Source organism: Protomyctophum parallelum, assembly GCF_964188405.1.
Source record: "Protomyctophum parallelum genome assembly, chromosome: 6".
NCBI lineage: Eukaryota > Metazoa > Chordata > Actinopteri > Myctophiformes > Myctophidae > Protomyctophum > Protomyctophum parallelum.
Window position 1 is genome coordinate 49,649,128 of NC_139701.1, and position 14,332 is coordinate 49,663,459.

General features: G+C 43.9%; 2 protein-coding genes across 3 annotated transcripts in view; both read right to left on the reverse strand.

Moving 5' to 3' along the window:
- Positions 1–11,956, reverse strand: part of shroom2a (shroom family member 2a) — a gene marked incomplete at its 5' end in the record, with an annotated part of 131,802 nt that extends 119,846 nt beyond the window's left edge. Inside the window, one exon of the mRNA XM_083766831.1 lies at positions 11,742–11,956. Coding sequence (XP_083622957.1) covers positions 11,742–11,956 — 215 coding nt within the window. The remainder of the gene's footprint in view (positions 1–11,741) is intronic.
- Positions 11,901–14,332, reverse strand: part of LOC310860117 (AP-1 complex subunit sigma-2-like) — a 34,032-nt gene continuing 31,600 nt past the window's right edge. Inside the window, exon 6 of one of the 2 annotated variants that reach the window (XM_083766883.1) lies at positions 11,901–11,991. In XM_083766883.1, coding sequence (XP_083623009.1) covers positions 11,972–11,991 — 20 coding nt within the window. In that variant the 3' untranslated portion in view covers positions 11,901–11,971. The remainder of the gene's footprint in view (positions 11,992–14,332) is intronic. The other variant, XM_083766884.1, reaches the window with a different exon arrangement.

Below are 14,332 nucleotides of genomic sequence, written 5' to 3' on the forward strand. Positions count from 1 at the left end.
TTTCATTTAGTTTCTATTTAGTTTTTCTCAGTGAATATAGGTAGTCGATGAACATTTTTCGTCTTAGTTTTAGTCGATGAAAACAACACTGACTGGGGATGGATGCCTGCTGCTGCTGCTGTCACGACCACGTCGGTGACCCATCGAATACTGTGACTCACTCACTCACTCACTCACTCACTGTCCCGGTTCGTTTGGGTCGGGTGGTTCGCCCCAGAGTAAGAGAGTGGCGGCGTCGCGGCGACACGCTTAAATTGATCTCGCCGCGAAGCGGGGTGCTATCATGGGTGCTATGGGCTATAATATAGTTCCAAACATTGGAACTATATCCCGTTTGAGATAGAATGAGCACTTCCGCATTCCATTGTTACAATGGGAGTCAACGCTATAATAATATTGCCCCCCAGATCAGATCAGTGGTTCTCAACCAGTGGTCCGGGGACGAACCAACGAACGAGAGGGCGATACACAAATGGACATGCTGCACGTCATGGTACCAACATCAATAAATACTAAATACAGCATGGAATTGTGGACAAAATCTGATCCGACGACAACAAAATATTCTTTAGTCTTGGTTCTGCGAGGCCAAATGTCATCAAATGCCGACTGAATAACGGGCTTTAAACCCCCTGCTCTAATTCAGTGGTTCCCAAAGTGGTCCTATATAGGGTCCTTGAGCGAGTTCCAGGGGGTAAATGATAGTTAATTTGAAGTTAACCAAATGGACCCTTAATGGGTCGTATGTAGCCTATAACTCTGAGTGTGCAAAAATGGACCCCAACGGGACGGCCGGGTCCATTTGGTTCCATTTGTACACTCGCAGAGTTGAAATTAACATTGATTTTTACAATATCAATTGGTGTCCGAGAGATAGAAGTGCGATTAAATGGGCGACCGTAGCCTAATCCAGGTCAAACTGGCCGGGGGACCCATATGAAAATGGTTGACACTCAGAGCCGTATAGAAACCTTCTCTTATGGGGGTCCTTGACATGAAAACGTGTGGGGAACCACGTCCACTGCTCTAGTGTATCTAGTATGACATAACTCTCTCTACTGCTCTTCTAATCTACTGCTATTTGATGAATTGAACAAGGTGGACCCTCTTGTAAACAAGTGTAATGCTTTATTGGGTCGTCCACTCACAGTTAACAGTCTTTGTATTGAGTTGTGCTACGTGCTATGTAGCCTACTGTAATAATTCTGCAAACTGTTAATACATATTTCAATCAATCAAATCAATGCAACGACTGTTAACTGTGAGTGGACGACCCAATTAATATGCTTAATTGGGTCGTCCACTCACAGTTAACAGTCTTTGTATTGAGTTTGTGCTTGAAATGTACTGTCAATTCTGCAAACTGTTAATAAATATTTCAATCAATCAATCAATCAATCAAACGTTTAGAACTTAGTGGTGAGGTAGGACTGACACCTACTGGTCGGCGAGAGGTGTTGCATGAGAGGTGTACATATCATTTGATCTATTGAAGATTCTGACCTTCAAATGTATACATCATTTTTGTTTTGATTGTATTGCTGTATTGTTCTTTCTGCTTTGGCAATGTAAACGTATGTTTTCTCATGCCAATAAAGCCCTTTGAATTGAATTTAATTGCATGACATTCAGAGTCTCATAGCCATATCTCTCTTTGAACTCATTTAGAGCGGAGGCCGATTAAAAAGAAAACCACAAAAAAACGTCTTCTAAATCCTAACAGTTTTCTGAAAAACCTATGTTTCTATTTCATGTCAACGACCCCCAGAATTATCTTTATTTGGCCGCGGACCCCCATCTGAAAATATGTAGTTCCAGGGACCCTATAGAAGCAAAGATATGCGTTAAAAACGTTCGCATCTTTAAATCAACACCACAAGTTGTTCCTATATGTAGTAAAGACAGAAAGATGATAAAGATCACATATTTTACAGCACTTTATTCTAGTTTGACATTTTTGCACCGTTCCCGAAAATATTCGATTTACAAGCCCACATTGACTCGCAATGTGGTGACGTAATGTGAGCTTACGATCAATATATAGGTGTTTTCCAGGCCGTACAGTCGGTCTACAGTGGTTTTGACTACAGTAATACTGTTAAAAAGGTTCTATGTTCCCCAGGTTCTATGTTCCCCAGGTTCTATGTTCCCCAGGTTCTATGTTCCCCAGGTTCTATGTTGTTAGCAAATTCTGATTTAAGCTCAGTCTTTGAACAATCCATTGAACTTTAGGCCTGAATATAGGCTACTTAAACTATCTAGTCTTTCTTAGCCAACTGAATGAACTGGCATAAAATAAACTAAAACGTAATTGCTCAGACTTCAACAAAGATGGCAAAACATTCTTTGTTCTGTACTTATACATACAATTGTATAGTACAAAACACTGAAGTCCTTAAACCAGAAACCTTACCTATAACGCTATAACCCTAAACCCTAAGGTACTAGGTAAGTAACAAAATGGGCCAGGAAAAAAGTATTACACATTAATATAAATATAATTAAATATATATAAATATTCACAGTTAAAACTGCATGGCACAGTTTAGAATAGATTTCAAATATTCACCCTAAAAAGATACAATGACGTTTCTTTCCGCGTCTTAATGTTATTTTAAGATTATCTTTGAAATCTTGTGCTAAATGTTTGGAGGCTACATCCAGGAGCAGGAAGGTATCTGGTGGATGGTGAGGAGTGATGATGATGATGATGATGATGGGGCATCAACATCATTATATTTTGAGTTTAATTTTGATTATGCATGCTGTGTTTCATGTCTGTGTTGTTTGATGAGTGCCGTGTGCTATGATAGCGATGGACAATGAACATTATGCCCACAGTATTGTTTACCTGTCGGGTGCTCTAACCAAGGCGTGTGCAGCCTATCAGACACAGACTGAGTCAAGACATTCATTCGCCAGTGAAAGCTCCACGCCCAAATAAAAGGTCCACCTAGATCCCACCTCAAGGCTCTCTCTCCGCTCAGACAGTGCCTGCTGTGGTCGTCGGACCACGCCAGACCTCTCTCTCCCTGTCCTCTTCTCCCTGCATGTTGTAGGCCAGATAGAAATATCTCCTCGTCTGAGAGTGGAGCCTGCCTGGCAAATGACATGGGGGTCAGTGGGGGTCATGGGGGTCAGTCTACCAACTGTGCCACCGTGGCACGGTGGCACAGTTGGTAGACTGGTAGTGCTGTAGACTGGTAGTGCTGTAGACTGGTAGTGCTGTCGCCTCACAGCTAGAAGGTCCTGGGTTCGATTCCCGCTCGGGACGCTGTGGGTGCTGGCGGCGTGTTTCCTCCTCCGCGTCATCAGTGCCCATACCCGAAGGCGTGGTTGGCGAAAGGGCCTTTCTGTGTGGAGTTTGCATGTTCTCCCCGTGTCCCCTAGGGTAGGTACCCTCACAGAAAACATGTAGTAATCCTGGTCTCTATAAACTGCCTCCCCCTGGCCAGCCGGGGCGCCTGATGGAGGGGAAAGGAACTGGTTGGAATAACGTGTTCCTTCCACGCGCTACGACGTCCAACCAGGGAAACTCCCCCCCTGTCAGGTGTAAAGGAGCAACTTGGACACTCAGGCATGAAGGAAGCATGAGTTCAAGTCCGTTGCTCTCCCCTTGTCCCCCATATATGGGGACTAGGTTGGTGGAGGGTGTGTAGAGCCCAGGATCACATTAGATGATTGACACAGGGGTGAAAAATGGGTTACATATATAATATATATTAAAAAAATGATGAATTTATGATGATGTTGTTTAGGTCAGTCCGATCTCCTCCAGAACACTGCGGGGCGTCTCTCCTTCCTACAGGCAGGAGAGAGAGAGAGGAACCAATGAAGTGTTGATTTTGACAGAACATTTTGATTTTAGTTTTACGCCTTTTAAGTCTTTTGAATAATTTTCATTTAGTCCAGCATTTTAGTCTAGCACTCGCGCACGCACGCACACACGCACGCACGCACGCACGCACGCACGCACGCACGCACGGATATACACAGAAAGAACTACACATATGATATGAGATCATGTGACCCGTGCAGTGTCTGTCTGAAATTCTTTATTAGGAACAATCCCTTGAGATGAACCATCTCGTTTTCAAGGGGGTCAAAGGGCAATTCACAAAATACACTTGATATATAAAGACACTTTTTTTTACAAACAATTCAACCAGACAAACCAAAACAAGACAAAACAATACAATTCCTAGATAAACAAGAAACAAACAACAAAACAAAACACAACAAAACAAAAACTGCAACAAGACAACATTTCACATAACATGGACATAACGTATAACACATGGATCATTGCATCATGGATCTGCTACAGTGATGATTAGTGAAAACGGATGAACAGGTAGTCTCAAGATGAGAGGCCAGTGAGGACACTAGGACAGCACAGTTTTAAACAAAATGAAAATATGTTATTGAACGAATATGGACAGGTAGATTGTTCCAGTCACAAGGAGCTTTGAACATAAATTATGTTTTGCCAACTGATGTGGGTATATTGAAATAAACCTGTGAGCAGTGTCTAAGTTGATGTGTAGAAGTGTATGGTTTCATAAGCTGTTTCAGATACTGTGGATAATTGAAATGAATACATTTAAAGACTAGAAAAAGTGCCCTTCTGGGCACAGGTCTCCACCAGGTTATCCACAGATCCGTGCAGTTAGAGGTAAAAACACTTTTCGGCCAGTTATAGCGCCACCTTGAGTCTGAGTTGAAATTGTTAATGTGGCATTTCGTCCTCGGCCTAGTGGGAATGTGGGTGCACAATTTCACGGAAATCACGCGATGTGTTCATGATTTGCAGCATTTTGTTTGAAACTGAGCACTCCTGTGAACTTTGGAAGCCAATCTTAACCAATCAGGATGGAGTCTGAGAAATCTGAAAGACTGGTTTGGTTGAATGGCTCTAGAGAGACTGTGTACCAATTTGCGTGATGTTTGGACAAAATCTGTAGGTGTGCTGTGCAAAAACTTGTTTTGCACAAAGCGGCCTCCTGGTGGCGCTATAACAGGCCGTTCTGGAAAGTTTGGGGCAGAGGTTCATCGTTGGCATCCAGGGAGTGTGTGTGCAAAATTTGGCATCGACCGGGTTAACGGTGGCCGAGATTAGCTGCTAACGGACACACACACACACACACACACACACACACGGACGGACGGACGGACGGAGTGCAAAACATACTCTCTCCCCATGCCTTCGGCCTGGTGGAGACAATGAACTGCAGCCAGGGCTGCTGTCTCCTCGAGGTGGGAGATGGTAAGTTGAGATTTTCGTATAAGGTACTGTGGTGGGTCAGATATGGGCAGTCAAGGACAAATCTGCATAAACGGTCGTATACTGAATTCAAGGGAAGGTTTGTTTTAGGGGCAGTCTGATAAATTACATCTGCATAATCACACAGGCCTCAACTGTAATAGTTTGGAACCAAACCAAATGGACCATTGTGGGTGTGTAACTCAGAGAGTGTACAAACGGAACCAAATGGACCCGTCAGGTTTCAATTGAAACGGGCCTTGAGCCTTTTTTTTTGTTGTTTTTACTACTGTCAGTGGGGAGTGTTGGCTGATGAATGAATATCAACATCCTGATACATCCTAATACAGGGGGGTCTAATTATGACAGGCGATTCCTCCTGTCAAAATATGACCCCCCCCCCCCCCAGACAAAAAACACTTTGTTTCAAATAGAAACTCATGCTTTCTATAAGGTGTGGTAACTACCTGGGGAGTGTTGGCTGGGAGGAGGAGTAGGACTAAGGCCCTATGGGCTGTATTTTGCGTGTCTTAAGTACCAGGTCTTATTCCCTAACTTGAGTAAACTAAAGACCTGGAGGCGTGATCAATGCTCTTTGGCCACTCAGAATAGCCAAATGGCATTGATCACGCCTCCAGGTCTTTAATTTACTCAAGTTAGGGAATAAGACCTGGTACTTAAGACACGCAAAATACAGCCCTATATGTCATATGACTAAATGTCCTCAGATGGTGGTCTGTGTCTCAAATGGGTCTGAGAGGCTAAATGTCATCAGATGGTGGTCCGTGGCTCAGATGGGTCTGAGAGGCTAAATGTCATCAAATGGTGGTCCGTGGCTCTGATGGGTCTGAGAGGCTAAATGTCATCAGACGGTGGTCCGTGGCTCTGATGGGTCTGAGAGGCTAAATGTCATCAGATGGTGGTCCGTGGCTCAAATGGGTCTGAGAGGCTAAATGTCATCAAATGGTGGTCCGTGGCTCAAATGGGTCTGAGAGGCTAAATGTCATCAGGTGGTGGTCTCTGTGGCTCAAATGGGTCTGAGAGGCTAAATGTCATCAGGTGGTGGTCTGTGGCTCAAATGGGTCTGAGAGGCTAAATGTCATCAGATGGTGGTCTGTGGCTCAAATGTGTCTGAGAGGCTAAATGTCATCAGAAGGTGGTCTGTGTCTCAAATGCAGAATAAATAATGGGCCTTGAAATGAAACAGGTTGAAAACCACTGTTCTAAGAATAAGCATTTTCTCCATTCTGTATGCATTATTTATTCAACAGGAGTTTTCACTATCACAATCATTGCGTTACTAATAAAACAATGTGCATTTTTTTCCAACTCTGGCACTCATAGCAGTGTTATTGAACCACACAGGGAGGGAATAACTGTTGACTGTTGACAATTATTCATATTATTGAACTTCATTTTAGACACGTCTGTGAATGATGATTCATTCAGATGAATTGATTAATTTTACACATAAAATAACAAAAATCCAACATCAATTTCAAATGCGACTCAAACTGTTTGTAGTCGACTGTTAAACAATCTTAAACTATTTTTATCATCATCTTTGTCCGTCTGTTATTAAGACAGATACACATAACAAACACATCTTCAAATCTACCACAAAGAATATTTAATAATGCAATCATTTTATTAGTCTAACATATACATTTGAACAATCACACATTATTATTAAAAAAGAATAATGTTAATAATTTATAATACTTAAATATAATTATTCCAAGACCAGGTGAAAGGTGAATCAGTGCAAATATACTTCAACATTAACCACTTAGTCCCTCAGGGCTCTGTACTCGTGTCCTGTTATTTTGGGGCGAAAGCTTTTGATGAATAATATCATCTATTTCGTTTTTTTAAGTTTCCCCCACAATACGGATACTGGGGTTTAAGCGGTCAAACGCCACTTACCTTCAAAGTGGACTTTTCTCTAAATAGGAAATCATATCTGTGTCTATAAATTACTTAACCCCTTTTGGTGTTAGCATTATGTTATGCTTTAGCTATTGAAAAATAGCAGATCTACAAGCTCATAGCGAGGCACCGAGTGGCGCGCTACGAGCTTGTAGGTCTGCTATTTTTGAAAAATCAAAGAACGACTGACATGGAAACATAGCTTTTTCAGAACAACTGTCATTTTCAAACAAAAAATATGAGCTCAGGTCGAAATGCGTTAAATAAAACCAGCTCAAATTTGTACTGCTAACAGTTTAGCGGCCCGTGTTTGGCCGATCCTCGATAAGAACTATGGGTGATTAAAAATCTACATATATGATGGAGTGAGGGTACATAAACAAAATCCATTTAGACCATAATCATATAGCATAAAAATAACAGGAGGATTCACTCAAAGTTACATTCATGACCTTCGTATATATGGCCTTCCAACACATCCAGTTAAAATCCAATACAAGAAAACTATAACACATAAATCTCAAGCTAATGAATACTTTGTGGCCATTTAAAAATTGCAAATAAAAAAAATGAATTTGTGACCCAATACTTGGAATGATCAGTTGACTGTTAATTGGGCATCAAATGACGACACCACCAGGTTTACATGCACCCTGCACCACCACACGGTGACCGACAGGGGGCAGCCCTTCACTAAAGATGTGAGTTCCAGATTAATTGTTAAAGGGACACTTCACCCTTTTTGGAAAAAGATATATGTTAATGGCGTTTAGAAGCTTTAGAACACTTTCCTGGGGGTCTTTATGTGTGTAATGTGTGGTTTTAGATATTTTAGATTGTAGCAGTGAGCCCGGTGTCTCTGATGTCATGGACAACATGGGCTCACTTACTTCCTGGACTACATGTTGTCTTAGTAAGACAGCCCTCCACCTATCCACAAGGAGGAGCAGTGCACCAAATAATTATGGGAATTGTAGTCCAGGAAGGTAGTGAGACCAGTGTCCATGACATCAGAGACACTGTGCTCACTGCTACAATCTAAAATATCTAAAACCACATATATTACACACATAAAGACCCCCGGGAAAGTGTTCTAAAGCTTCTAAACGTCATTAACATATATGTTTTTGCAAAAAGGGTGAAGTGTCCCTTTAATGAAACGGTATTTTCTTTACGTCAAAAGATCCACAGCTCTGAGTTACAGAGCCGTGAGGGTCCTTTTGGAACCCCTGAGGGTCCATTTGGAACCCCTGAGGGTCCATTTGGAACCCCTGAGGGTCCCTGAGGGTCCATTTGGAACCCCCTGGAGGACCCCTGAGGGTCCATTTGGAACCCCTGAGGGTCCCTGAGGGTCCATTTGGAACCCCCTGGAGGACCCCTGAGGGTCCATTTGGAACCCCTGAGGGTCCCTGAGGGTCCATTTGGAACCCCCTGGAGGACCCCTGAGGGTCCATTTGGAACACCCTGGAGGGTCCCTGAGGGTCCCTGGGCCACACTTTGAGAACCACTGCTCTATATGTATACGGTGTGTACAGTACATCTACGGTAGTATGTACAGTAGTATATTGTTGTAGTTTAAAGCCCTATAACCACACCAGAGGGTCGCCATGCAACTCCTTGCAACCTTGATTTCGTCGACTAATACTATGACGACTACCTTTTTTTCCCACTGGCGAAATAAAAACTAGACTAAAATGTTAGGAAGGGACTATAGTGGACAAGAGATCCAGTATAAGTCATTGTACACTTGGTTGCATGCTGAAAATAGCCGATCTACAAGCTCACAACGTTGTGAGCTTGTAGATCGGCCATTTTCAGAAAGTGTAAAATCAGCCATTACGACGACGGCATCAAGGCCCGCCAAAATACATTTTAGTCGACTAAATCAACCGTAGATCTTTAGTCGACTGAAATCAAATTTACATTTAGTATAGACTGAAACTAGACACATTCCAGGCGACCAAAATGTGACTATACACCATTTATGAAAACTATTCAAAAGACTATGACTAAAAACGAAATATTGCTGCCAAAAACAACACTACTTTAAACCATTATTCCCAATGGCGGTTGCAGGGAGTTGCATTGGTGTGGTTTGTTCTGTTGAGAGTAGTTGCAGCTGGTGTGGTTGAGGGATATAGGGTGTAGGAATTGTGTAAAACCTTGTTTATATATATATATATACTGTATACACTTAAAACCCATTCTGACCTGAGATCAGATTCATACGAGGTTTCCGCCGGACACACACTGGTCTGATGAACCCATTCTGACCTGAGATCACATTCTAAAAATGTCAGTCGCTCTTCGATTTTTCAAAAATAGCAGACCTACAAGCTCGTAGCGCGCCACTCGGTGGCGCGATATGAGCTTGTAGATCTGCTATTTTTAAATAGCTAAAGCATAACATGATGCTAACACCAAAATGGGTGCCCGGTCAGAATGGGTTAATGCCTTGCCCTACATTGACGCAGAGCTGCGGGTGTGATGACGGCTGTGTAACAAATTATGATCGCCATCGTCAAAATAATATCGCAGCGCAAACGTCAAGCCTCGTTCTTAATCTTGGCACACTGCCAGTTGGTTGGCCCCAATATAATATAATATAACAATATGGCTCACTTCAGTATATGAACTATACAGCAGCGGTTCACAAACCGTTTTGGCCGTCGTGCACCCCCCGTTACCTCCCGACCTATAGCTGAACATGGAAATATAAATTGCATAAGCTATATAGGGACATATATTTCCTATATATATCCACATTTATGCACGTATATGAACCTGGATATGGCATATATATGCAGGATACGCTATATACTGCATATACTTGCCATATATTGGCATAATATGTTAATATATTTAAAATAAAACCATAGCATTGGGGGAGGGGGGGGGGGTCCCAGATATAAATGGCTTCAAACGGGGGTCAGTAGCCTCTGCATGTCAAACTGGGGGTCCTTTTCAAACGGGGTCTTGCCCTGAAAATACATTTTCAGGGCAAGACCTGGTACCCTATAGTCAAAATATGGCCCTTGAGGAAAATGAATTGGGGAACCCTGCCCTAGAAGGTGCTCCACAAGGGGGTGCTCACGCACCACAGTTTGGGAACCACTGCACTACAGTATAAGGAACAAAAACACAACACTTTCCAAATATATATTTTGGTGACGGGAAATGCCGGCATCCTTGCTGGGATTTGGGGAGGTGTACAGTATAGTTCCAGACTGTCTCTATGCACTAGCATTCAGAGATGGTGGAACAGTTGGACCCGTCTAAACTTCAAACATCGGGCTGTATTTTGCGTGTCTTCAGTACCAGGTCTTATTCCCTAACTTGAGTAAACTAAAGACCCGGAGGCGTGATCAATGCCATTTGGCTATTCTGAGTGGCCAAAGAGCATTGATCACGCCTCCAGGTCTTTAGTTTACTCAAGTTAGGGAATAAGACCTGGTACTGAAGACACGCAAAATACAGCCCCTTATCTCTAACACTGTGAGGAGGAGGAGGAGGAGGATGATGAGGAGGAGGAAGAGGAGGATGAGGAGGAGGGCAGCATTGTGAGCTCCTCGGGGAGATTGGAACCATTACAGAGCAGGGGTCGGCAACCTTTGACATTTAGTGCCATGTTTTCATTTTCTTGATAATCAGTGTGCCGTATCAACATAAAGTTGAATTATGTCACCACATAAAAATGTAATATTTCCATCTGATTTTGATTGTCCATAGGCTGTACGTGTCCTATTTTCTTTCACACAGACTCAGAGCCCAGAGTTTGAGTGAATGTGGAAGTATGTGCAGGGGTGTAATTTATTTATAGATGTGAGGGGACTTCATTACACAGACTAAACGTTTTTGAATACTTATGCCAGTGACCAACCCTCCCCTGTGCCAGTGACCACCCTCCCCTGTGCCAGTGACCACCCTCCTGTGCCAGTGACCAACCCTCCCCTGTGCCAGTGACCAACCCTCCCCTGTGCCAGTGACCAACCCTCCCCTGTGCCAGTGTGCCACCCTCCCCAATGTTGGCATCCGTGCCCGACGTTGCCTACCCCATGCATTCGCAGGCATGAAGTGAGCACGTCGAGTGGCAAAAGTTAGTTTAACGTCGTTTAATGCAATCAGAATCAGATAGGGCTTTTTTCTGTTTGGATGTATATGGGCTGAAAGGCCAGAAAGTAGGTTGTTTTTGCCACTCAGTAGTTGTTTTCGCCTAACCTCCGGGTTTGATGATGATGATGTTACACGCATACCCTTTATAGTTACACTCAACCTCCCCTCCCCTCCGAGTGATGGTTGACGTGATGCAGGGAGCTGGGTGGAGTTTTTCGGAAGGGTAGAATGAAAGGTGTGCCAGCCAGGCACTGAGGACGACCAGCATGCAGGGGCAGGGTGGGCACTGGAGCAGGGACGGAGGCAACAGCATACAGGGTGGGCACTGGAGCAGGGATGGAGGCAACAGCATGCAGGGCAGGGTGGGCACTGGAGCAGTGATGGAGGCACAGCATGCAGGGTGGGCACTGGAGCAGCGATTGAGGCAACAGCATACAGGGTGGGCACTGGAGCAGTGATGGAGGCAACAGCATACAGGGTGGGCACTGGAGCAGGGATGGAGGCAACAGCATGCAGGGTGGGCACTGGAGCAGGGATGGAGGCAACAGCATGCAGGGCAGGGTGGGCACTGGAGCAGTGATGGAGGCACAGCATGCAGGGTGGGCACTGGAGCAGGGATGGCAGACGGAGGATGACCAGCATGCGACCCATCAGTACACGGGCACGTTAAAATACTCGTGACGGGGCTGGAGGAGGAGGAGGAGGAGAGAGGAGAGAGGAGAGAGAGGAGGAGGAGGAGGAGAGAGGAGAGAGGAGAGAGAGGAGAGAGAGGAGAAGGAGGAGAGAGGAGAGAGGAGAAGGAGAGAGGAGGAGGAGGAGAGAGGAGAGAGGAGGAGAGAGGAGAGAGGAGAGAGGAGAGAGGAGAGAGGAGAGAGAGAGGAGGAGGAGAGAGGAGAGAGGAGAGAGAGGAGAGAGGAGAGAGGAGGAGAGAGAGATTCACACAGGCATTTCTTTTTAGAGGACGACGACACAGAAACCACAGCGAGACGTACACGTACATCACACGGAACATGCAGGAGGACACCGAGCGAGCAGGACCGCTGTGGGACGTTACAGCAACGAAACACACTTTCAACCATCGTCATCGTTAAGGTGACGGATCCTCACAAACGGCACAAAAATAATAATAGCAGATCGGCAAGCTCACAATGTGTCTATTTCTCCGCTATTCACCGTGTGGCAAATGATTATGTTGGTGGTCCATGCTGAGCGAGTGGTGCTTAAAGGACCACTTCACCACTTTTCAACATATCTTCATATAATAGGTCCTCACTAATAATCATGATAAAATGGCACGATTTCTTTCTACTCAGTCTGTGTCTCATAGGAGGGCTGTGGGCAGTTTAGAAACAGTCTTCCTGTGACATCATCATTAGGCAGAATGTTTTTTAATACAAGACCTTTTTATAAAAACGTTTCGATTTTCATTATCGTGAGAACGATGGCTTCCATTTTCGCATTGCAACTTTTCAGGACTAGAAAGCCTGCAGCTTTTATTAGCTTGTATTCCCCATCGATGATGTCACTGGAAGACGGTTTCTGAACTGCCCACAGCCCTCCTATGAGACACAGACCGAGTAGAAAAAAATTGCGCCATTTTTTTCAAGATTATTAGTGATGACCTATTATATGAAGATAGGTCGAAAAGTGGTGAAGTGGTCCTTTAATTGTGAGAACTGATGGCTTATGGAGGCAGTGTGTGACTGCATCAGTGTGTGTGTGTGAGTACTGTGAGATCTATTGTACGACATTTTAGTACACAGCAGTTTTTCATATCAAGGTCCATTATTTATTGGGCATTTGAGCCACGGACCACCCTTACTTTGATGACATATAAGCCTCTCAGACCCAAAAACTTAAAAATACTGTATTATCGTTGGACGAGATCTTGTCCACATTTCCATGCTGTGTTGATGTTGGTAACACAGGAGAGAGAACAGGCAAACGTTGATCAAAATAAACAATTTCATCTACTGTAATTGTGTAGACTTGTTGCAAATTAAGTAATGCAGATTAAAACTTAAAGTCTTACACCCTCAAGAATTAAAGATCTACTCTTATAGATAGAACAGACAGACAGAGACAGACAGACAGAGTTTAACAATGCACACACGTATGGATAGAATTCCACCTGGATAGAAACAAGTACAGTAACTAATAAGACCAGGAAAGGAATGGCACACTATGAACACATTATGGTGATATACAAGTAAGGGGTCGAGAGACACTAGTACAGAGTCAACGCATTCTCACAGCCGCGGCGTCAAGCGGAGGAGGGGTTAGGGGGGCCAAACTGGAACAACAGGTTTTCAGATGGGGGTCGGCTGCCAATTAAATATAATTCTGGGGGTCCTTGACCTGAAAAAGGTTGAGAACCACTGACAGAGAAACACGGGGTTTTTTTCAGAAAACGGTCATGATTCAGAAGACATTTTGTAGAATCTATAGCGTCAGGTCTAAATGGTGCACCCCCCCCCCCCCTTTCATTGTTTTGTAAACTATTATTAGGTGGAAGTGGGACGGAGAACGTCGCAGTGGGCAGAACGAAACATTTGGGGAACGCCGAGAAGCAGCGTCCCCCCCCCCCCCCCAAAACACGCCACAACCCGAGAGTGAGAACATGTTGACAGAGTAGTAGACATTATAATATGGCACATTAAAGGGACACTTCACCCTTTTTGCAAAAAAATATATGTTAATGACGTTTAGAAGCTTTAGAACACTTTCCTGGAGATCTTTATGTGTGTAATATGTGGTTTTAGATATTTTAGATTGTAGCAGTGAGCCTGTTGTCTCTGATGTCATGGACACTGGGCTCACTTCCTTCCTGGACTACATGTTGTCTCAGTAAGACAGCTCTCCCCCTATCCACAAGGAGGAGCAGTGCACCAAAGAATTATGGGAATTGTATTCCAGGAAGGTAGTGAGACCAGTGTCCATGACATCAGAGACAACAGGCTCACTGCTACAATCTAAAATAACTAAAACCACATATTACACACATAAATACCCCCAGGAAAGTGATCT